General features: G+C 35.7%; 1 protein-coding gene across 3 annotated transcripts in view; it reads left to right on the forward strand.

The window, feature by feature from the left end:
- Positions 1-25,523, forward strand: part of VPS13A (vacuolar protein sorting 13 homolog A) — a 263,707-nt gene that overhangs the window by 23,377 nt on the left and 214,807 nt on the right. For all 3 annotated transcript variants that reach the window (XM_049897014.1, XM_049897015.1, XM_049897017.1), the window contains exons 2-7: positions 15,553-15,596; positions 16,376-16,418; positions 20,706-20,801; positions 21,065-21,166; positions 22,231-22,340; positions 22,890-22,949. In XM_049897014.1, the coding sequence (XP_049752971.1) occupies positions 15,553-15,596; positions 16,376-16,418; positions 20,706-20,801; positions 21,065-21,166; positions 22,231-22,340; positions 22,890-22,949 (455 nt within the window). The remainder of the gene's footprint in view (positions 1-15,552; positions 15,597-16,375; positions 16,419-20,705; positions 20,802-21,064; positions 21,167-22,230; positions 22,341-22,889; positions 22,950-25,523) is intronic.

The following is a 25,523-nucleotide window of genomic DNA, read 5'->3' on the forward strand; positions in this document are numbered from 1 at the left end:
AGAGCCTGTTAAGTTGACCATGGCCTGTTTCTTTATGTGACTTGCTATTGACTGTTGTCTCCGAGCCATCTTGTAAGTTGTTTTATTAGTCTATGCTTGCTTATTCTGTCGTAGCTTCTTGCTTTGTTTTGTTTTGGTATACCCCTATGGGTTGCTTGAATGAGGTAGCTTGATTATTTTTGCCTTTGGAGCTCTGACGTCCTGTCCCCAGATGGCTAGACGTGTTATCAGGTATATCAGTCTAGGAGTCCATTCAGTTTTCTTGTATGAATTCACCTCAAGTTTCCAGGTAGCTGATCATCAAGTGTGTGTTACAGGCTTTGTCCTACAGTCTTAAAGGGGCAGGGATGATTGGCGTATATACTGGTATCTTGTTCAGCAGGCGGTCATGCTCTGAACCAGGTAGGAGGCTGAGAACCCTACCCCCGAGTGTCTCTGAGTAAAGCTCATCCCTGTTCCCTAGAGTGTGCAGGTGGGTGGGTTCTGCAGGCAGACCATGGGCAACCAGAGATTTTGGTTTTAGGGACTGGGAGGTACTAGTTATCTTTGGACCCCTGTTGTGTGTGGCTGGGCGACCTGAGTAGAGCTACCAGTCCTTAGGTCCCTGATGGGGGTAGGTGAGAACCTCTTTTAATAGGCATAGCAATGTCAAACATCAAACACCCACCTCTCTACCGCATATCTGAAAGGGTTGGAGTCTGCCAACAAGGGCCTGTTCTCCCAAAATAGGGCCACAGAGACCCATGCGGAAGGGAAAGGTGCTGAGAGTCCATGTACGGTTTATGCCTGGACAGGGGCTGCTTCTGTCGTAAGCTCCCCCGGTTAGTGGAGTTACGAAGTTATCCCCGAATTGCAAATTTTTTCCTTCCCCAAGGCCGGGAAGATGGGTCTAGGTGCTCAACAGTGCCTGTCTCAGGCCGAGGGAACTCAGCCGCGGAACCTGGCTTGGAGGTGGGGGGGGGGGGTAGGGGGGGTGCAGTAAAATATGTGAAAGTACTTAGCTTTTGCCGAGAGCGCCGTTCATCTCAGGTTCCGGATTTGTGAGTAGGCTGTGGGGCTGGCTGCTTCTCCCTGAGGAAACTGCAGCTGAACACTAGCACCAGCCCACCGCTGCTGCTGCCGCTCCGGAAATGATGCCTGAGGGCTCCCCGCGATTCAGGACCAGTAACTCCTCTCCACTTCTGAACAGTCTTTTCTTCCTCCTGCCCCTCAGTTCGTTGTCTAAGCTTGCCTTTGAAGCTCAGGGTTCCCAGCTTGTCAGAAATATACTTGTTTCACTTGTTTTTTTGGGTCTTTGTTGTAAAGAGGGCTAGCCGGAAGCGTCTGTCTATTTCACCATCTTGGCTTCGCTTCCCTATTTGGTTCCTTTTTATTGCTGGGTAATATTCTGTTGTATGAGTATACCACATTTTATTCATTTATCAGTTAGTAAACATATGGGTTGTTTCCACTCTGGCCATTATAAATAATGCTGCTGCTAATATTCATACAGGTGTTTAGTGTGGACGTACATTTTCATTTCTCTTCGGTATATTCCTAGAAGTGGAATTGTTGAGTCATATGATAACACTGGAAACCCTGGTGGTGTAGTGGTTAAGTGCTATGGCTGCTAACCAAAAGGTTGGCGGTTCGAGTCCACCAGGTGCTCCTTTGAAACTATGGGGCAATTCTACCCTGTCTTATAGGGTCGCTAGAGTTGGAATCAACTCAACGGCAGTGGGTTTTTTTTTTTTTTCATGTCTTTTTATGGCTTTATAACACAGTTCTTTTTAATCACTGAGTAGCAGTCCAGTTTATGGATGTACCACAGTTGGTTTATTGATTCATCTTTTGAAAGATATCTTGGTTGCTTTTTGGTAATTATGAATAGAGCTGTTATAAACATTCCTGTACAGTTTTATGTGTAGACATAGGTGTTCAGCTAATTTGAGTAAATATTTACAAGCATGATTGCTGGGTCATATGGTAAAGCTACGTTTACCTTTGTAAGAAACTTAAAACTATTTTCCAAAGTGGTTGTACCATATAGCATTTCCACCATCAATGAATTAGAGTTCCTGTTGTTCCATATCCTTGCCAGCATTTGGTATTGTCAGTTCATTATTACTAGGTTTTTAATTTTACCCATTCCAGTAGGTATGTAGTGGTATCTTATTGTTTGTAAACCAAAAAACCCCCTTGCTGTCTAGTCGATTCTGACTCATAGCGACCCTATAGGTAAGTATAGAACTGCCCCATAGAGTTTCCAAGGAGTGCCTAGTAGACTTGAACTACCGACCCTTTGGTTAGCAGCCGTAGGACTTAACCACTATACCACCAGGGTTTCCAGTGACATGTCATCGAACATATATCATATGCTTATTTGACATCTGTGTATTTCCTTTGGTGAGGTGTCTATTCAGATGTTTTGCCCACTTTGCAATTGGTTGTTTTCTTATTGTTGAGTTTTAAGAGTTCTTTGTATATTTTGGATACATGTACTTTATCAGATATGTGTTTTGCAAATATTTTCTCCGAGTCTAAAGTCTGTGGTTTATGTCTTCATTCTTTTAACATTGTCTTCACAGAGAAGAAGTATTTAATTATAATGATTTCCAATTTACTGATTTTTTTCTTTCATGGGTCACCAGGCTTTTTTGGCTTGTGATGTTGTTTTTAAAAACTCTTCACCAAACCCAACATCATCTATGTTTTCACCTGTGTTATCTTCTAGAAATTGTATAATTTTGCATTTAATGGTTAGGTCTGTTTTCCACACTGAGTTAAATTTTGTGTAAATTAAGTGTAAGGTCAGTGTCTAAATTTATTTATTGATTGCATGTAGATGTCCAGTTGTTTTAGCACCATTTGTTGAAAAGATGAATTCTTTTCTATTGATTTGCTTTTGCTCCTTTGTCAAAGATTGACTATTTGTGATGGTCTCTTTTTTGGCTGTTTTGTTGATTTGTCTATTGCCAATATAACACTGTCTTAATTGTTGTAGCTTTATAGAAAGTCTTGAAGTTGAGTGATATTAATCCTTCCACTTTGTTCTTTTTCTTTGGTATTGAACTAGCTATTCTGTGTTTTTTTCCTTTCCATATAAACTTTAGAATCAGTTTGTCAGTATCTACAAAATAACTTGTGGAGATGTTGATTGGGATTGCATCGAATCTGTAGGTCAAAATGGGAAGAACTGGCATCTTAACAGTATTGAGTCTTTCAATCCATGAACATCTCTACATTTATTTAGATTTCTGGTTTCTTTCAGTAGAGTTTTTTAGTTTTACTCATATAGTACTTGTACACGTTTTGTTAGATTTTATATCTAAATTTTTTTTAAGCCAGTGTAAATGGTACCCTGTTGTTTTTTTTTAAATTTTTGTTGTGCTCTAAGTGAAAGTTTACAAATCAAGTCAATTTCTCATACAAAAACTTACACATACATTGTTATATAATCCTAGTTGCTCTCCTCTTACTGAGATAGCACACTCCTCTCCACCCTGTATTTCCATGTCCATTCAGCTAGCATCTGTCCCCCTCGGCCTTTACATCTCTCCTCCAGACAGGAGCTGCCCACGTAGTCTCATGTGTCTACTTGATCCAAGAGGCTCACTCCTCACTGCCATAATTTTCTGTCTTATAGTCCAGTCCAATCCCTGTCTGAAGAGTTGGCATTGGGAATGGTTCCTGTCTTGGGTCTAACAGAAGGTCTGGGGTCCATGACCTCCGGGGTCCTTCTAGTCTCAGTCAGACCATTAAGTTTGGTCTTTTTACAGGAATCTGAGGTCTTCATTCCACTGTTCTGCTGCTCCTTCAGGGATTCTCTGTTGAGTTCCCTCTCATGGCAGTTGTTGGTTGTAGCCGGGTACTATCTAGTGCTTCTGGTCACAGGCTGATGTAGTCTCTGATTTATGTGCCCTTTCTGTCTCTTGGGCTTATAATTAACTTGTGTCTTTGGTGTTCTTCCTTCTCCTTTGCGCCATGTAGGTTGAGACTGATTGATGCATCTTAGATGGCTGCTTGCTAGCGTTTAAGATGCCAGATGCCACTTTCCAAAATGGGATGCAGAATTTTTTAATAGATTTTATTATGCTAATTGACTAGTTGTCCCCTGAAACCATGGTCCCCAAACCCCTGCCTCTACTATGCTGGCCTTCGAAGCATTTGGTTTATTCAGGAAACTTCTTTGCCTTGGTTTAGTCCAGTTGTGCTGACCTCTCCGGTATTGTGTGTTGTTTTTCCTTTCACTTAAATTAGTTCTTTTCTAGTATCTAATTAGTGAATCCCCCACTCCCTTTCTCCTTCCCTCTTCGCTCTTGTAAGCATCAAAGAATATTTTCCACTCTGTTTAAACTATTTCTTGGGTTCTTTTAATATGGCCTCATACAATATTTGTCCTTTTGCAACTGACTAATTTCACTCAGCATAATGCCTTCCAGATTCCTCAATGTTATGAATTGTTTCACAGATTGATTATTGTTCTTTATCAGTGCGTAGTATTCCATTGTGTGAATATACCATAATTTATTTATCCATTCATCTGTTGATGGGCACCTTGGTTGCTTCCATCTTTTTGCTATTGCAAACAGTAGTGCAGTGAACATGGGTGTGTACATACCTGTTCGTGTAAAGGCTCTCGTTTCTCTAGGGTATATTCCAAGGACTGGGATTGTTGGATCATATGGTAGTTCTATTTCTAGCTTTTTAAGGAAGCACCAAATCGATTTCCAAAGTGGTTATACCATTTTACATTACCACCAGCAGTGTATAAGTGCTCCAGCCTTTCCACAGCCTCTCCAACATTTATTATTTTGTGTTTTTTGGGTTAAGGCCAACCTTGTTGGAGTGAGATGGAATCCCATTGTAATTTTGATTTGCATTTCTTTAATGGCTAATGATCGTGAATATTTCCTCATATATCTGTTAGCTACCTGAATGTCTTCTTAAGTGAAGTGCCTGTTCATATCCTTGCCCATTTTTTAGTTGGGCTATTTGTCTTTTTGTTGTTGAATTTTTGCAGTAACATGTAGATTTTAGAGATCAGCCGCTGATTTGAAATGTTATAGCTGAAAACTTTTTCCCAGTCTGTAGGTAATCTTTTTACTCTTTTGATGAAGTCTTTGGATGAGCATAGGTGTTTGAGTTTTAGGTGCTCCCAGTTATCTAATTTCTCTTCTGGTGTTTGTACAATTCTAGAAATGTTTTGTATACTGTTTATGCCGTGTATTAGGGCCCCTAGTGTTGTCCCTGTTTTTTCTCCCATGATCTTTATTGTTTTGGATCTTTGATCCATTTTGAGCTGTTTTTTGTGCATAGTGTGAGGTATGGGTCTTGTTTTATTTTTTTGCATGTGGATATCCAGGTATGCCAGCACCATGCGTTAGCAAGACTGTCTTTCCCCATTTAACAGACTTTGGGCCTTTGTCAAATATCAGCTGCTCATATGTGGATGGATTTATGTCTGGATTTGCAATTCTGTTCCACTGGTCTATGCATCTTTTGTTAAACCAGTACCAGGCTGTTTTGACTACTGTGGCAGTATAGTATGTTCTAAAATCAGATAGTGTGAGGCCTCCCACTTTGTTGTTGTTTTTTCAGTAATGCTTTACTTATCTGATACCTCTTTCTCATCCATATGAAGTTTGTGATTTGTTTCTCCATCTCATTAAAAAATGTTACTGGTATTTGGATTGGGATTGCATTGTATCTATAGATCGCTTTGGGCAGAATAGACATTTTTACAATGTTGAGTCTTCCTATCCATGAGCAAGGTATTTTTTTCCACTTACGCAGGTCTCTTTTGGTTTCTTGCAGTAGTGTCTTATAGTTTTCTTTGTATAAGTCTTTCACATCTCTGGTTAGATTTATTCCTAAGTATTTTATCTTCTCAGGGGCCGTTGTAAATGGTATTGATTTGGTAATTTCCTCTTTGACACTCTATTTGTTGGTGTAGAGGAATTCACCTGATTTATATGTTTATCTTGTATCCTGATATTCTGCTAAATTCTATTAGTTTCAGTAGTTTTCTTGTGGATTCTTTAGATTTTTCTGTGTATAAGATCATGTCATCTGCAAACAGACATACTCTTCTGTGCTAACTTGGATGCCCTTTATTTCTTCATGTAGCCTAATAGCTCTGGCTAGGACCTACAGCACAATGTTGAATAAGAGTGGTGATAAAGGGCATCCTTGTCTGGTTCCTGTTCTCAAGGGGAATGCTTTCAGTCTCTCTTTGTTTAGTATGATGTTGGCTGTTGGCTCTGTATAAATGCCCTTTATAATGTTTAGAAATTTTACTTTTATTCCTATTTTGCTGAGAGTTTTTATCATGAATGGGTGTTAGGCTTTGTCAAATGCCTTTTCTGCATCAATTGATAAGATCATATGGTTCTCATCTTTTGTTTTATTCATGTGATGCATTACATTCATTTTTTTTCTAATGTTGAACCATTCCTGCATACCTAGTATGAATCCCACTTGGTCATGGTGAATTATTTTTTTGATATGTTGTTGAATTCTCTTGGCTAGAATTTGTTGAGGATTTTTACATCTAAGTTCATGAGGGATATTGATCTGTAATTTTCTTTTTTTGTGGAGTCTTCACCTGGTTTGGGTATTAGGGTTATACTGGCTTCATAGAATGAGTTTGGGAGTTTTCCATCCTTTTGTATGCTCTGAAATACCTTTAGTAGTAGTTGTTAACTCCTTTCTGAAAGTTTGTTTGAATTCTCCAAAGAAGCCGTCAGGGCCAGGGCTTTTCTTTGTTGGGAGTTTTTAAATTACTTTTCCAATCTCTTCTTTTGTTATGGGTTTATTTAGTTGTTGTACCTCTGTTTGTGTTAGTTTATGTAGGTAGCATGTTTCTATAAATTTGTCCATTTCCTGCAGGTTTTCAAATTTGTTAGAATACGCTTCACATAGTACTCTGTTAGGATTCTTTTAATTTCAGTTGGATCTGTTGTGATATCGCCCATCTCATTTCTTATTTGGGTTATTTATTTGTCTCCTGTTTTTCTTTTGTCAGTCTGGCCAATAATTTATTGATTTCATTAATCTTTTCAAAGAACCAGCTTTTGGTCTTGTTAACTCTTTCAATTGTGTTTCTGTTTTGTATTTCATTTAATTCTGCTCTAATTTTTATTATTTGGTTTCTTCTGATGCATGAAGGTTTTTTTTTGTTGCTCTCTTTCTACTTGTTCAAGTTGTAGGGATAATTCTTTGATTTTGGCCCTTTCTTCTTTTTGTATGTGTGCATTTATTGATATAAGTTGACCTATGAGCATTCCTGTCACTGTGTCCCAAAGGTTTTGATAGGAACTGTTTTCATTCTCATTGGATTCTATGAATTTCTTTATTCCATCCTTAATTTGTTCTGTAATCCAGTCATTTTTGATCAAAGTGTTGTTCAGTTTCCATGTGTTTCATTTCCCTGGTTTTTCTGTTATTGACTTCCAGTTTTATGGCTTTATGGTCAGAGAGGATGCTTTGTAATATTTCGATATTTTGGATTCTGTCAAGGCTTGCCCCATGGCCTAATATATGGTATATTCTAGAGAATGTTCCATGTGCATTGGAAAAGGAAGTATACTTGAATTCTGTTGGGTGGAGTGTTCTGTATATGTGGTCAGGTTGGTTAATTGTGGCATTTTGGTGTTCCATTTCTCTATTGAGCTTCTTTCTGGATGTTCTGTCCTTCAATGAAAGTGGTGTGTTGAAGTCTTCTAGTATTATTGTGGAGGTGTTTATCTTGCTTTTCAGGGCTGTTAGTGTTTGTTTTATGTATCTTAAACCCCTGTCATTGGGTGCATAAATATTCAATATGGTAATATCCTTGTGGTATATTGTCCCTTTAATCATTATATAGTGTCCTTCCTCATCCTTTGTGGTAGATTTAAGTTTGAAGTCTGTTTTATCAGAAATTAGTATAGCCACTCCTGCTCTTTTTTGATTGTTGTTTGCTTGATATTTTTTTTCCCTTTCTTTGAGTTTTAGTTTGTTTGTGTCTATAAGTCTAAGGTGTGTCTCTTGTGGGCAGCATATAGACGGGTCGTGTTTTTTTTAATTCATTCTGCAACTCTCTGTCTTTTTATTGGTACATTTAGTGCATTTACGTTTGGCATGATTATAGATAGGTATGAGTTTAGTGCTGTCATTTTGATGCCTTTTTTTGTGTTGTTGACAATTTCATTTTCCACTTATTTTTTTGTGCTGAGTAGTTTTTCTTTGTAAATTGTGTCTTCCTCTTTTTCTTTGTAATTGATTTTGTTTTTGCTCAGTCTTTATGTTTTTCTTATTTTGATGTGTAGGATTGTTAGTCTTCTTTGTGGTTACCTTAATATTTACCCCTATTTTTCTAAGTTTAAACCTAACTTTTGTCTCCCTGTATCGCCTTGATTTCCTCTCCATGTGGAAGATCTATGCCTGCTTTATTTAACCACTCTTTATTGATTTAAGGTTGTCATCTTTTACATAACGACATCACTGATTCTCTGTTTTGAGCCTTTTTTTTTTAATCTTGATTTGTTTTTGTGATTTCTCTATCTGGGTTGATATCTGGTTGCTCTGTCCTGTGTTCTAATGTTGAGCTGATATCTGATATTATTGATTTTCTAACCAGAGAATTCCTTTTACTATTTCTTGTAGTTTTGTTTTGGCTAATTTCCTAAGCTTCTGTTTATCTGGAAATGTCTTAATTTCACCTTCATATTTGAATGACATTTTTGCTGGATACATGATTCTTGGTTGGCAGTTTTTCTCCTTTAATGCTTTATATATGTCATCCTGTTGCCTTCTTGCTTGCATGGTTTCTGCTGAGTAGTCTGAACTTACTCTTATTGATTCTCCTTTGTGACTTTTTGCTTATTCCTGGCCGCACTTAAAATTTTCTCTCTATCTTTGGTTTTGACAAGTTTGATGATAGAATGTCTTGGTGACTTTCTTTTGGGATCTACCTTGTATGGGGTTCAGTGAGCATCTTGGATAGATACCCTTTCATCTTTCGTGATGTCAGGGAAGTTTTCTGCCAACAAATCTTCAACAGTTTTCTTCGTGTTTTCTGTTACGCCTCCATGTTCTTGTATTCCAATCACTCACAAGTTATTCTTCTTGATAGAGTCCCACATGATTCTTAGGGTTTCTTCATTTTTTAAAATTCTTTTATCTGATTTTTCTTCGAATGTATTGTTGCCAAGTGCTTTATCTTCAGTCTCACTAATTCTGCCTTCCACTTCTCAACTCTGCTTCTCTTTCTATTGAGTTGTCAAATTCTGTAATTTTATTGTTAGTCTCCTGAATTTCTGATCGCTGTCTCCCTATGGATTCTTGCAGCCTATTAAATTTGTCATTATCTTCTCGAATAATCTTTTTAATTTCTTCAACTGCTTTATCTGTGTGTTTCTTGGCTTGTTCTGCATTTTGCCTGATCTCGTTCCTGATGTCTTGGGTTCTGTATATTAATCTTTTGTATTCTACATATGGTAATTCTAGGAATACATCTTCATCTGAGATAGTCCTTGATACTTTGTTTTGGGAGGTTGTTGAAGCAAACATGGTCTGCTTCTTTATGTGATTTGATATCAGCTCTTGTCCCCAGGCTATCTATAAGTTATTGTATTAATTTATTTTATGTTTGCTTACTGTGTCCTAGTTTCTTGCATTGTTTTGTTTTGATATACCCAAATAGGCTACTAGAGTGAGCTGACTTGATTATTGGAGCCTTTTTGGCGTAGTGGTTAAGTGCTACGGCTGCTAACCAAAGGGTCGGCAGTTTGAATCCACTAGGTGCTCCTTGGAAACTCTGTGGGGCAGTTCTACTCTGTCCTATAGGGTCGCTATGAGTCAGAATCAACTCGACGGCACTGGGTTTTGAAGTACTAATGTCCTGTTACCAGATGGCTAGAGCTGTTACCAGATATATGAGCCTAGGAGTCCATTCGCTGTTTCTGTATAGATTCAACTCAGGTGTCCTGATAGTCGGTCATCTAGTGTGTGATGTAGGCTCTTACCTACTATCTTAGAGGAGCAGTGGTGATTGGTGTATGCACAGGTTTCTGGTAGCAGCAGGGGGCCAGACTCTGAGGAAGGCAGGGGGCTGACAACCTTCCCCCACGTGTCTGTGAGGGAGGCACATCCCTGTTCTCTAGAGCGCTCTGGTGGATGGGCTCTGCAGCTGTACCATAGGTACCCAGTGCTTTTACCTCTAAGGATTGTTCGTCATCACTTAGCCTTGGAGCCCTTTTGCTGGTGGCTAGGTGGTGTGGTTGAGTCCTCAGGCCCATGCTATGGGTAGGTGAGGGCCTTGTTTAATAGGCAGAGCGGTATGAAACGTCCAGTACCTGCCTCTCCACCGCACAGCTGAAACAGTTACAGTTAGGCCTCAAACAGATTTGCCCTTGCAATATAATAGCCAGGTCCTTTCTGGTGTAGTGGAGCCATCTGGGTCCATGCAGGGGTGAATGACAAAATCTGTGTATCGTGTGTGCCTGGACTGGAACCACTTCTGCTCTGGATTCCAGATTAGGGGAGTCAGCAGAGTATTTTTCCCCGTTTGTTAATTTGTTCCTTTTCCAGGTCCAGGGAATGGCTGAGGGAGCGCAGCAGGACCTATCTCAGGCCCAGGGAAATCAACTGTTAATGAAGCCTGCTGGGGCACAGGGAGGAGGGATCAGATAGACAGGAGAGCTTTCTTTCAAAAGGAGGAGCTATTAGATCCATGTGGTAAATTAGACGAAACCACTTATCATGTGCTGAGAGTGCTGTTTCATCTCAGATTCCAGAAGGATGTGTAGCCCGCTAGCTGGGTCCCCGCTGAGGTCACGCCAGGGGGTTAGGGCTGCATCCTGCACTTGACTTCTTTTGCTGAAGGTGCCGCATCTTAAACACCATGGCTGGCCCTGCTGCAGACATGCCACAGGGTCAGGTGTGCGCCACTTTGCCTTCTTTTGCTGAAGCAGCAGTGTCCTCAAAAACTACCACCAGCCCTGCCACAGTTGTGTCAAGGAATCGGGCTGCGGTGCTGCTGTGGGCTCCACAACTTCTTGCTGCTTTTGCACCATCTCTCCCTCCCCCATCACTCAGTCTGATTTCTTAACTGTGCCTTTGGTGCTCAGGGTTCCTAGCTTGTCATATATATAATCGATTCACTTTTTTTCCGGGCCTCTGTCTTAAGAGGCATCACTGGAAGCATCTGAGTACTCCGCCATCTCAGCCCCCCGGTTCCCTGTTTGTAATCGCAAATTCCAGATGTTCACTTCTGTTATATAGGAATGCAGTTGGTTTTTGTACGCTAACTTTGTATCCTGAAACCTTTCAATAAATTGCTTATTGGTTCAGGAGGTTTTTTTTTTTTTGGTTGATTTTTTTTTGAGCTTTTCCATATAGACAGTCATGACATCTGTGAGCAAAGACAGTTTTATTTTTTCCTTCCTAATCTGTATACCTTTTTTTTTTTGTTTGTTTTACTTGTCTTACTGCATTAGCTTGAATTTCCAAGCGCAGCCTTGCCTTGCTTCTGATTTTAGGGGTAAAGTATCTAGTTTCTGACCGTTAAGTATGATGTTAGCTGTAGGTTTTCTTGTAGATGCTCTTTATCGAGTTTATAAAGATGCTCTTTATCAGTAGAGTATATTTCCCTGTATTCCTCATTTGCTGAGAATTAAAAAAAATTCTTTTATCATGAATGGGTATTGAATTTTGTCAAATGCTTTTTTGGCACTTATTGAAATGACCATTTAATTTTTGTTCCTTAGCCTCTTGATGTAATAAAAAAAAAAAAAAAAATTTTTTTTTTTTTTAAATACATTAATTGATTTTTGAATGTTAAATTAACCTTGCATACCTGGAATAAATCCCATTTGGTCGTGCTTTATAATTCTTTTTATACATGTTGGATTAGATTTGCCAATATTTTGTTGAGGATTTTTCCATGTATTTTCATGAGATGTATCGGTCTGTGATTTTCTTTTCTTGCAATGTCTTTATCTAGTTTTGATAATAGGGTAATACTAGCCTCACAGAATGAATATGGAGGTGTTCCCCGTGCTTCCATTTTCTGGAAGAGATTGTAGAAAATTTGAATCCTTTTTTTTTTTCCTTAAATGTTCAGTAATTCATCAGTGAAACCATCTGAACCTGGTGTGTTCTGTTTTGAAAAGTTATTAATTATTGCTTCAGTGTTTTAATAGGCCTATTCAGATTACCTATTTCCCTTTGTGTGAGTTTTGGTAGGGTGTGTCTTTCAAGGAATTGGTCCATTTCATCTAAGCTATCAAATTTTGGGGCATAGAGTTGTTCATAATATTCCTTTATTATCCTTTTAATGTCCTTCGGATCGGTAAAAATGACCCTATTTTGTTTCTTGTATTAATAATTTGTGTCTCCTCTCTTTTTGTTGGTTACCCTTGCTCGATGTTTGTCAATTTTAATTGCTGCTTTCACAGAACCATCTTTTGGTTTCATTAATTTTTCTCTATTTTCTTTTTCGATTTCATTGATTTTGTTGTAATTTTTACCGTGTCTTTTCTTCTGCTTGTTTCGGTTTATGTTATCTTCTTTCTCTAGTTTTCTATGGTGGAAGCTTACATTATTGATTTTAGATTTTTATTTTCTAATATAAAAAATAAATGTTATAAATTTCCCTTTATGGACTGCTTTTGCTGCATCCCACAAGTTTTGATAAGTTGTATTTTTATTTTCCTTTAGTTAAAAGTATTTTTTAATTTCTCTTGAGATTTTTTCTGTGATTCATGTTATTTGGAAGTATGTTGTTTAATGCCCAAATGTTTTGAGATTTTCTAGCCATCCGTTACTGATTTGTAGTTTAGCTTCATAGTCGTGTGAAGTATACTTTGTATGATTTCTATTGCTTTAAATTGTAAAAGTGTGTGTTATCACCCAGAATGTGGTCTGTGTTGGTGAATATTCCATGTGAGCTTGAAAAAAATACATATTCTGCTGTTGTTGGATGAAGTATTCTGTAAATGGTAGTGAGACCCACTTAATTGATGGTATTGTTAAGTTCAACTATAGTTTTACTGATTTTCTGCCTGCAGGGTCTATCAGTTACTGATAGAAGGATGTTGAAATCTATGACTGTAATAGTGAATTTGTCTGGTTTTCCTTGCAGTTTTATCAGTGTTTGCATCATGTATTTTGAAACTCTGTTGTTAGGCATATTTACATTAAAGATTGTATCTTCTTGGAGAATTGACCCCTTTATCACTATATAATGCTCCTTCTTGTCCTTGATGATTTATCTTTGTTCTGAAGTATACTTTATCTGACAATAATGTACTTACTTCAGCTTTCTTTTGATTAATTCTGTCATGGTATATCTTTCTCCATCCCTTTACTTTTAATCCATCTGTATCTTTAAAGTGGGTTTCTTGTAGACAGCATATAGTTTGTTTTTGTTTTGTTTTGTTTTTTACCCACTCTCTCAGTCTCTGTCTTTTAATTACTGCATAAGACCATTCACATTTATTGATACAGTTGGATAAATAGCTATCATATTTGTAACTGTTTTCTGCTTGTTGCACTTGTCATGTTTCTTTTTTTCTATTTTCTTTACCCTTAGCTGTATTTGGCCATATTCTATAATACCATTTTCTCTCCTCTCTTAGCATATTCAGGGCCTCGAACTGGTTTGTTCTGATTTGTCACCCTGCTGAGAATTTGTCTAACAAGTTCCCTGCTAAGAATTTACATTTCTGACAAGTTCTAAGGAAGGTATAGGTATATGTAAGAATCACTTACTGTAGAACAGTTTCCCTCATTATTTATAAGGATAGCTTCCCTGAATTTCATGAATTTGAGAATAATGTTGGAAATATATATGTGTGTATATATATATATATCTATGTATACACACACAGGCACGTACAAGACTCTTATCTTTAACTTCATGAGAATTTGTTAGAAATGCAAGTTTTCAGCAGGGAATTTGTTAGAAAGACAAATTTTCAGCAGGGGATTGAACTGGAACGAACCTGAGCATATTACATTTCTTAAAAAATTTTTTTTAGTGGTTGCTCTAGAGTTTGCAGTATGCAATGTATACAATTACATTTACTCTTAGTCAACTTTGAAATAATACTATACTGCTTCACAGGTAGTGCAGGTACCTTAAAACTGTGTAACAGTTCCTGTCTCTTACAACATTGCTGTTGTTCATTTCATTTCACTTATCCATAAGCTATAATCACCCAGTGCATTGTTGTTGTTATTATTTTAAACAGTTATATATCGGGTCAATTAAGGAAAATTAAAGTCTTAATTTAACCTTCATTTATTCCTTCTCTAATACTCTTCCTTTCTTAATGTCTGTTTCTGACCTTGTTTCTGAAAAACTCCTTTTAATATTTCTTCCAAGACAGGCCTATTGGTGTCAGAGTCCCCCAATTTTTGTCTGAGGGAGTCTTTATTTCCTCATTTTTGAAGAGTAATTTCACTGGATGTGGAATTCTAGGTCTCCACCCTCAACACATTAAATATTTCAATCATTTTGATTGCATGGTTTATAAAGAGAAGTCTGACGTAATTCTTTTCCTCATTCCGCTATAGATTAGGTGCACTTTTTCCTCTGGCTTCTTTCAAGATTTCCTCTTTTTCTTTGGTGTCCTGAAATTTGAATGTGATATATCTAGGCATGGATTTTTGTGGTATTAACCCTGCTTGGTGTTTCTGAGCTTTCTGAATCTGTGGTTTGATGTCTGTCATTAATTTTGGAAAATTTTCAATTATTACTACTTTAAAGATTCCCTAGGCTTCTTTTTCTCTTCTCCGTCAGTTATTCCCCCAGCACATATGTTATTGTTTTTAGTTGCCATTGAGTTGGCATTGACTCACGGTGACTTTACATATAACAACAAAACATTGTCTGGTCCTGCAGCATCCACACAGTCAATGATATGTTTGAGCCCATTGTTACAGCTATTGTGTCCATCCATCTCATGAAGAGCTTCCTTTGTTTTTGCTGACCCTTTCCTTTATGAAGCATGATGTACTTTTCTAGCAATTGGTCTTTCCTCATGATGTGTCCAGAGCAACAAGATGAAGTCTCACTATCCTTGCATCTCTAAAATACATATGTCACACCTTTTCATCATCCCAGAGTTTTTGGATATTCTGTTATTTATTTTTTCATTCTTCTTTTCTTTTCATTTCAGTTTGGGAAGTTTCTGTTGACATATCTTTAAGCTCACTGATTCTAAATTGTTTTTTTAATTTCATTTTCTGATGGTTCATTGCAAATAGATAAAAATGCAATTGATTGGCTACCTTGATGAACTCATGTCATTGGTATAATTCTGATCACAGTGTTCCTATGTATTAACATCATGCTACAACTGCAGTGGTGGAAATTTACATTTAGTGAAAGTCGTGGCGGTCATACATACCATCTTAGACTATGTTAAAGAATGAAGATGAGGTAATAATATATGGATTCTGTTTTTCCTTATGTATGTTACTTATTATTATTTTTCCTTAGCATGACATTTAGGAATGAAGCATACTTTTTGAAATGAAAAATATTTTAGCATTTTAAATTCAATTTTTAATAATCTCTTTTAGGAGCTGTGTCCCTCAAGAATCTCAAAATTAAAGAAAATGCCCTGGTGAGTTTTGACTATGAAAAATTTGTAAAAACAGCATTTGGTTATGCTAAGTTTCTGATTTACACTGTCATCTCGGATCATTTAAGTTTGAGAAATTATTTTGAAAGTAATTTTTGCAGAATATGAATTTTGAAAGGTAGAGTTCTAATCTCCCTAAAAGCACAAACTGACAGTGGAATTTTTCCACTTTTTTTTTTTTTGGTTACAATTTAAAAGTGGTAATATTTCCGCTATGGGTACCTTTTGTGATTAGTGTTATCGTAGAACTGTTTCACTCATTTGTTATAAGGACGAGGGTACCTTCTGTGATTAGTGTTATCGTAGAACCGTTTCACTCATTTGTTATAAGGACGAGCTTCCCTGAATTTCATGAACTTGAGAATAATGTTGGACACACACACACACACACACATTTGAATAAGTGTTGATGGTAAAAAGAATTTGTAAGTTCATTTAAGAATTTAAGTATACTTCAAATAAATTTTTGGAAACTCTGGTGGCATAGTGGTTAAGTGCTACGGCTGCTAACCAAAAGGTTGGTAGTTCAAATCTGCCACCTGTTCCTTGGAAACTCTATGGGGCAGTTCTACTCTGTCCTATAGGGTCACTATGAGTTGGAATTGACTCGACAGCAGTGGGTTTGGTTTTTGGTTTTGGTCAAATAATTTTGGAAAGAAAAAAATTACTGTCTGTATTGTTGAACTGTGTATGTGCTAATTTTATTATGTATATATATATATAAAAACACAAGTATTCATATATATATACTTTTTTTGTAGCATGAGCTGGATGTACCCTTTAAAGTTAAAGCTGGTCATATAGGTAAGCCATATTTGTTAGTTCAATGTCATCTTTTATGGACATCAAACCAGAATTATATGCTTAGTATCTTCTGTAGGTTGATCTTTTCAGTGTTTCGGAGCATGAGAGTAATTATTGTATATTTACATCTAGGTAGAGCTTATTTATACAATTTAAAAATTCTGGGGCCCATATATTCCTTGACCAGTGGTTGATACTTAAGAAATTACACATCTTATTATGTTTTAAAATTGAGTTTTTTGAGTATTGTTGAGAGCCAAATTGTTTTATCCAGTATAGAGTATAACTGTCTCATTTTCTTAGGTTGGTGACTAGTTATTACTATTACCCTGTCCTGATTGGTCATAGATATGTGGTAAAGAGTAGGGTGTGGATCATCCATGTGCTGTGACTAGGGACTGATCTGAAAGCTAGTCTCTGCTCTCAAAATTTTCTAGGTTTCCAGGAAACACTGAGACATATCTTACTCTGTCATTTGTTGTTATTTTCCCAGTGTTTGTTATTTATATTTTAAGTATATTGATAACAGAAATAAAATATGAAGTTTTAAATACTTGTAAAACTTGTTTGTGGTATTTCTTGAACTGAGTTGAAGCTTTATTAATTTAAATATTGTACAAGATGAGTGTATCTATTACTTGGGACTTTGAAATATTTTTGTTACGTAGATAATCATTGTAGTTGTGTTTTTATAATGTTATTGAAACCAAAGTGATGAAAGCTTATATAGGGTGTTAGTTTCCTAGGGCTGCCATAAAAAAGTACCGCAAACTAGATGGCTTAAAACAATAGGAATTTATTATCTTATAGTTCTAGAAGCTAGAAGCCAGAAATCAAGGTGTTGGTAGGGCCATGCTCTCTAGTGGCTCTAAGGGAAGATCCTTCCTTGCCTCTTTGTGGCTTCTGTTGCTTTCTGCAATCCTTGGTGTTTTTGGCTTGTAGATGCATTTCTATGTCTGCCTCTGTGCCCTCGTGGCCATCTTCACCCTGTGTGCCTCTGTCTCTTTGCCTCCTCTTTTTGTAAACACCAGTCATAATGGATTTGTGGTCACCCTATTCTAGGATGACCTCATGTTAACTAATACCTTCTTCAAAGACCCTATTTCAAAACAAGATCACATTCACAGTTCTGGAGGTTAGGACTTCAACAGATCTCTTAGTGGGTATAATTCAACCTATAAATAACACATAGGTGACATGATGATCACCTCCACAATTTTGTGGTTGCTATTAGACCATTTTTTTTTTTTCTATTAGACCATCAGCCATGGAAAGTTTTCAGCATCTTGTGTTACTGAGACTCAAATTCTATCCCCTACTCCCAATTTAAAGAAAATTTGGCAAAATAAGAGGGAGAAATATCACTCATATTTTTCCATCAAACATTTTTATTTTTGTATGTCTCTATCTTATTGTTTACATGTATATTATTTTTAAATAGTTAAAATCATTGTTTTGTATGTATGATCTAAATTCTATTTTTAGTTAGCATGTAATAAGAATTTCCTACATTTCTATGTTGATTTAACCTCATTTATTTTTATGGCAGCATAATAATGCTATGAATGCATATTTGGTCATTTTAGAGTAATCTCCTTTTTCCATTGGCACAAAGATATTGTAGTGAATATCTTTTATGTAGTTTTAAAAGACTTGCTAAAAGTTACTGAATTTTAGAATTGCAGTCAGTGTATTTTAATAGATGTAAGTTTTCCCTCAATTCAAGAAAAGTAGAAAAAAAAATGAGAATAGAAAGAGCTGATTTCCTTTAGAGATTGCCTTCCCTCTTTTTTTTCTTGCCTGACCTTGTTTTAGGTAATGATTTAAGGTAATTTTCTGTGGTAATACAGGATAGTGGGATGTACACTGGACTTAAATACTTAGTACACGAGGAGATTTTGAGAATCAGTTAAGGTGCTGTTTGCGTATCTCTGTCACAGCATCCATTATTTTAATATCATCATTATTTTTTTTTTTTCACTAGATAGTACGTTTCTTGAGAAAAAGTGAGTTTTTTTTTTTTTTTTAAATTGTATCCTCACCACTTAGGACATTATCCAGCATGTAGCAGAGGCTCAATTTGTTGAGTGAAAGAAGTACACATTTCCAAATGAGTGGTACAGTAGTACAACCAGTTTTTTAGGAGTGCATTGTCCCCTTGCCATTATTGGGTATTGTTAGTGTTATTGATCTTTCAAAGCTTTCCTCATTTATGAATCAGAATCACATATATCCAATATAAATACACACAAATATATTTTAAAATTGATTGTCTTTGTGTGCAGGGTTTTTGGGATTACCTTTTTATATTTTTCTGAATTTTGCAAAATTTCTGTAAGGAATCTATTTTATAATGAGAGGAAAAAGGTTTAAAAAATTATTTAGCAGTGAAAATGGTACATTATTAATTTAATATGTGTTTCTTTGACTACTTTTTACTATTTCTTCTCTTTTTACTGTTGTTTATTTACCTTTTTGGGAGTAGTGTATATGTGTGTGTTTTAAGCAGTTTCCTTGATACGTTTTATAAAGAAATTAACTGTGTCAGGTTTGTCACAATTATTTCTTTTCTTACTGCTTGTTTCATTTTAGTTATATTTTTGGGCTTCACAGAAATTGGAAATGGTCACTATCTTCTCTGATTTTATAACTTAGTGTCTTAGTTTCCTAGTGCCTTTGTAACAGAAATACTGCAAGTGGGTGACAGTACTTTCTCAATTGTGAGAAATGTACTTTCTCACAATTGTCTCAGCTTGGCTGTGTAGATGTCTTCCCTGTCAGCTTTCCTGGGCATTACATGGTTCTTTGGTGATACTCAGGTGGCATCTGTCTTCCCCAGTTTGTGCTTAATTCTGTGTCTAATTTACATTTCTTATAACTCAGAAGTGATTAGGTTTAGGACACGCTTTACACTGAATGGCCCTATTAATGTAACAAAGAAAACCCTATTACCAAATGGGATTACATCCACAGGGATAGGGTTAGGGTTCCAACACATATTTTGGGTGGGGGACACAATTCAATCCTTAACAGAAAGTTATCCCTCTTTTAGAAATCAGAATAGTTTGTTTTTCTCTTGATTGGCATTGTATGTTGGAATCCTTTTCTCAATTTGGGGTTTTATAACCATGAGGTTTTGGGGTATGTTATGAGGTGGATCTACACTAATTTTTTTTTCCCTTTCCAATTTACTAACCTGTTGTTGTAACAGAGCCCTGGTAGCACAGTGGTTAAGAGCTCAGGCTGGTAACCAAGAGGTCTGCAGTTCGAATCCATCAGCCGCTCCTTGGAAACCCTATGGGGCAGTTTTGCTCTTCTTATAGGGTCACTGTGAGTCAGAATCGACTCAATGGCAATTTTTTTTTTCTTTTCTTAATAGTGTATTTAATAATCTTTCTCTTCTCCAATCATGGCAACTATTTCTAAATCTAGGGACTCATATTTTTGTCTTATGCCATCCAGAGTTGATTCCTACTTGTGGCAACCCCAAGTGTTATAAAATAGAACCACTCTATAGGGTTTTCTTGGCTGTAATCTTTATGAAAGCAGATTTCAAGGCCTTTTCTTATGTGGTGCTGCTGTGTGGCTTCGAAGCACCAACTTTTCAGCTACCAGCTGCATGAAAACCATTTGTGCCACCCAGGGACCTTAACTTTTAAAAATTAAAAAACAAATGTTTTAAAATACTTTGATAGTTTTCAAATTCACAAAAGTAGAGTGAATAGTATAATGAGCACTATAGTATTTTTAGTTCAAAAAACCTGATGTTTTTTAAAAGGCTTTGCTATTAGATTATAGTAAAGTGTTTTCATTAGTTTGAATAATTTCCTAATACTGCCCCTGATTCTTGATTCTTAACATGTTTGTGTGTGTGGTATGTATACATAGATACATATATCTAGCAATATGTGTGTGTATGAAAAACCAATATACATATAAAATACATGGTAGACCTTTTTGAAGTAGAAGACAAATACTTCTTACAGAAGTTTAGAGTAAGAATCAGGGAAATTAAAAGTTACGATCTAAAGGAATATTGTTGTTATATTTGTGGTAGGACTGGCCATAAAGAGAAAATGGTTAATATTTAGAATGTAATTTACTAAAATTTTCAACAATACTGATATAAATAATTTTACATCATCATGGCAAAGACATGTTATTTTTGTTTGTAAAATAGTTTTTGTAAAGTGAGTAACCTTGTAAGAACAAAGGCAGAAAATAAGCTGACAGTAAATGTAGATTGAATGAATAATATTTTTTGTTATTATTTTTCTTTAAATGTAGGTAATCTTAGTCTTGTAATTCCGTGGAAAAACCTTTATACGCAACCAGTTGAAGCTGTATTGGAAGAAATATATTTACTCATAGTGCCTTCTTCTAGTGAGTCAAATTTTAAACATTATAGCTTAAGATATTCTTTTTTTGTGGATGGAAAACATCTTTGATAATTGTATTTGTTCAAAATACCCTTGGGGAATTTTTTGACATAATTTAGTGTTTTCATATGGTATTTGGTAATTCAAATAAATTGGTTTTTACTCTGATTTTTTTTTTTTTTTGACTTAAAGATTATTTTAAGGATATCTTTTGGAGTGAATATATTTTAATTTAAAGTAATTAAGGTTGTTTTTTGCTTTCTTTAGTAATAAAATATGATCCTTTAAAAGAAGAAAAACAAATCTTGGAAGCAAAACAACAGGAACTAAAAAGAATAGAAGAAGCAAAACAAAAAGTAGCTGATCAAGGTAAAGAAAACACTGAATAACAGTAAACAATAAATAACAATGCCCAAATGAATTTATAGAGCAAAGGATTTTATTGGTTAGTGGTGGGATTCGAAGATTAAAATATGACCCCCGTCTTCAAAATTAGGGGTTGGTATGAGTCTTTTTTTTTATGAGTCAGAATTGACTCGACAGCAGTGGCTTTGGTTTTTTGGTGTTCCAAGAGCTTTTATTATGTCCCTTTTACTGTCTGCTTTACTCTACATTTTTTAATTCTATATCGAAATATATTCACATAACTCTCATTCACAATTACATTTTAGGTACATATGATTAATATCTTCATCAATTTTCTCTTGTCTAAGACTAGTTGAATTAAAAGTAGTAGAATGGAGATAACTTTCATGGGCATATTGAAGGGGGAAAAAGGTTAGTAACTAGTGATTACCAACGAAATGTTCTTAAAAAAAGTTAGGAACCTCAATTCTTTATTTTTTATATTCTCCTACAAAGTCTTGAAGCTGGAGATAATTGATAACTGTTTTTAGAAAACTAAACAGATGATGAACTTCCGTCATCTTGCTTGCAAGGCGAGAAGGAGAGGATCTTATAACTCCTAACTGTATATCCACCAAGAGGAGGAGCATATTCAGTTATTTTATACATTGAACCACCAACAACTTATGGTATCAGTAATTTTAAGGGACAGTCTTCTTCTCTGCTGCTATTGGCTTTTCTAATTTAAACATACTATCTAACCATCTTCTTTTTTTTTTATCTAACCATCTTCTTAGCTTAGGCATAGTTAACAAAAAGAGAAAAAAATCTAAAATTTAATCCCAATTCATTTTACCTGGTTAGCTTTATTCTCTGTTGACAAGAAACTAAGCTTTTAAAAATTTATGCATTTAGTCACCTTTGAAAGTCTGGTGTGGAAGGCTTTGGAAAGCAGACTTTTAGTATTCTATCTACAGAAATGTTTTTTTTTTTTTTTTTAACAAAGCGACATGTATATTAATTCAGTATGTGAATATTTATAGAGTATGTCTTTCATTCAAGTTAAAAAGGAATGTTTGCAATTGTAGAACAACCTAAGGAGGAGAAACAGGACACTTTTATAGAAAAATTAGTTACTCAGATCATAAAAAATCTTCAAGTGAAAATTTCCAGCATCCATATTCGCTATGAAGATGATGTAAGTATTTTTAATAGGTGATACTTGTCTTTATATTTTATGTAAGTTATTTTACTATTTATTGACACATATTCTGTAATGGCCAACCTATTAGATTCTAGGAGGTGGAGGAATACAGAGCTAAAGATGACACGATCTTTTATAATTATAGTTGTAATTTGCAGATCTTACTGGTGAATGCTTGGTTAAATTTACTAAAATGTTTGAACATGAGGTAATTAAAGGAAATGCCTCTCTTATAATCACCTTTGATAGGTAAGAGTTTTTAATTTAGCAGTTATGTATTTAAAAATGATTTAAAATATGTTCTACCTCTTAGAGAAAGCACTGATCTAGGAATCAGTAGAGCTAGACTTAACTAGTTGTTTGACCTTGAATAGGTCATTTGTTCTCTCTAAAACACATAATTATTTGCTTTCTATTAATACTGTAAGAGTCGACCATTTCTTAATACACATTTTTTTTATGAACTGAAAAACTTCATGCAGATGTAATGTTATTTTACAACACTGATATTTTGGTAATAAAGTTCACTTTTTTCCTCTTTAGATCACAAATCGAGACAATCCACTGTCATTTGGTATTTCTCTTCAAAATCTCAGCTTGCAGGTACTTCATTTAAAAAAGAAATTTAACCATATTTAATTGTTCAGTATAGTTATACCATGTAGTGTTATTCTGTATAGTGTATGTAGTATATATGTACACATAGTGTACTATATGTTTGTGTCAGCATCAGAAATAGGTGCCTGTATAGGATTGGTACAGAAGGAATGTAGACTGCATTGGAATTGAGGGTAAGTAGTTTCACATTTGAAAAAATGGTTGATAATCAAATTCCACTTAAAATATGAGGGCTTGTTATTATGTGCTAATTATGATGTTAGATACTTTTGCTTACGTTAAAAAAATCCATTTCAGTGTTTTAAATGAGTAAAATAAAAGGAATATTTATTTCGGAAACTTTGGTAAGTCATAAAAAGCAAAAAGAAACAAATTACCCATTTTTTCACTACCATTATTCATATTGTGGCATACTTCCTGTCTAATTTTTGTAACTGAGGAATTAAAAAAATATAGAAGCACATAGAGAATTAGGAAACATGTGCTCACATCCAGAATGGACTGTGTCAAATTTGTCATTTGCCTTAAGTTTTAAATACTTTAATAGGAATAAAATGTTAAGAGATAAAGTTGAAATTCCTTTTGTTCTTTACTCCCATTTTTTCCTCCTACCCCAAAGATAAACATCCTAAGTTTTTAAATTCTTAAATTATTTGGTGGATTTTTTAAAAGTTTCCACAAGTGGTTTATATGATTCTTTAGTAAATTCCCTTTTTTGCTTCACAGTGTTTTTTGATGTTTACCTGTATTGCCACATGTTATATAATTCATTCAATTTAACTGCTGTATAATATTTCATTACATGCTTTTATTTGTTATATGTATTGGGCTTCTGTGTAAGATTTATTTTTAAAACATGACTCCTCTGCAAGCTAAAAAAAAAAGGCCAGGAGACCTAAGAATCAGAGAAGGAACTGGACTATAGAACAGATTGTCTACATGAACCACTGTCTCCTCCACTTTGAGACCAGAACTAGATGGTGCCTGACTACCACTACTGAATGTGTTCTGATCAGGGATACAGTAGATGAATCCTGATAAAAAGGAAGGAAAATGTGGAATAGAGCTTCAGAGTATTAAAGAATCGAGACTTACTGGACCTACTGAGCCTGGAGGAGTCCTGGAGAGCATGGCCCTGAGTGGCTCTTCAAGCCTTGAATTGAAACTGCCCCTTGAAATCACCTTTAAACTAAGTAACAGTTTAGCCCAAAGAGTAAATATTGTAACCCTTGAGTATTGCTTTTTTAAAAAATTATCTGTGTAAGACCAAAAGGCGAACAGCTATTTTAAAGCATAGATGAGAAGATGGGGGCAGAGAGTTTAAGTAAATGGAAGTGAAACAGCTAGAACAGAAATAATGAGAATGTGAAGAATGTAACCAGTGTCACTGATCATTATGTCTAGAAACTGTGGAATGGAAGCAGGTTTTGCTCTGTATATTTTCACCAAAAAAAAAAAAAAAAAGCCAAATGAAAAAAGTTAATCAGTAAAGTGCTGCTGTTTTCATTGAAAAATAAGGACGGGGAGTTATCCATTGGATTTGGCAATGTGAAGGTCATTGGTTATTATGACTGTAGTGATTTTGACCATCATCTTTTGGACAGTCAGTGGAAACCTGACCCTCAGCCCAGACTTACTCAATTAGAAACTCTGGGGGTGGCGGGGAGCAACAATATATGTTTTAAAAAGCCTGTCTAGTGATCTTGAGGGGAAACCCTGGTGGCGTAGTGGTTAAGTGCTAGGGCTGCTAGCCAAAGGGTTGGCAGTTCAAATCCGGTGCTCCTTGGAAACTCTATGGGGCAGTTCCACTCTGTCCTATAGGGTTGCTGTGAGTCAGAATCGACTTGATGGCACTGGGTTTGGTTTGGGTTTGGTTTAGTGATCTTGATGCATGCTAAGGTTTGAGAATCCATTCAATTCTCCACATCACAGTGAAAGCCATCTTTTTATTTCCCTCAGTGGTTTTTTATTGCTCTTAGAATAAAGGCCATGGTTTTGTTTTAAAATAGTTTATACACCACGTGTAATTTGACCCCAGATAACATACCTGGTTTCATCTCTTATCTGTTTTGCGTTATGTTCTCTTGTCATACTGTGCTACTTCAGAATACATGATCATGTCATATATTCTTGTATTTTTTGGGGCTTTGCACTGAATCTTTCTGCTCTGAATCATATTTCCTACTGACCTTAGAATGAGTAATTTCTACTCGTGAATCATTGCTGTTGACTCTTGCGATTCATAGTGAACCTGTAAAACAAAGCAGAATTGCCCCATAGGGCTTTTGTTTATTTAAAAATCACATTTTATTGTGTTTTTGGTGAAAGCTTGCACAGCAAATTAGATTACTATTTAATAATTTGTATACAAATTGTTCAGTGACATTGGTTACATTTTTCACAATTCATTAACATTCTCATCATTTCCATTCTGGTTGTTCTGTTTCCTTTAATCTAGTTTCCTTGCCCCTGATTACCTCCTCATCTTTGCTTTAGGATAAACGTTGACTCTTTGGTCTCACATAGATGATTTTTTAAAGGAGTACAGTACTCATGGTG

The sequence above is a fragment of the Elephas maximus genome, chromosome 9, assembly GCF_024166365.1.
Source record: "Elephas maximus indicus isolate mEleMax1 chromosome 9, mEleMax1 primary haplotype, whole genome shotgun sequence".
Lineage (NCBI taxonomy): Eukaryota > Metazoa > Chordata > Mammalia > Proboscidea > Elephantidae > Elephas > Elephas maximus.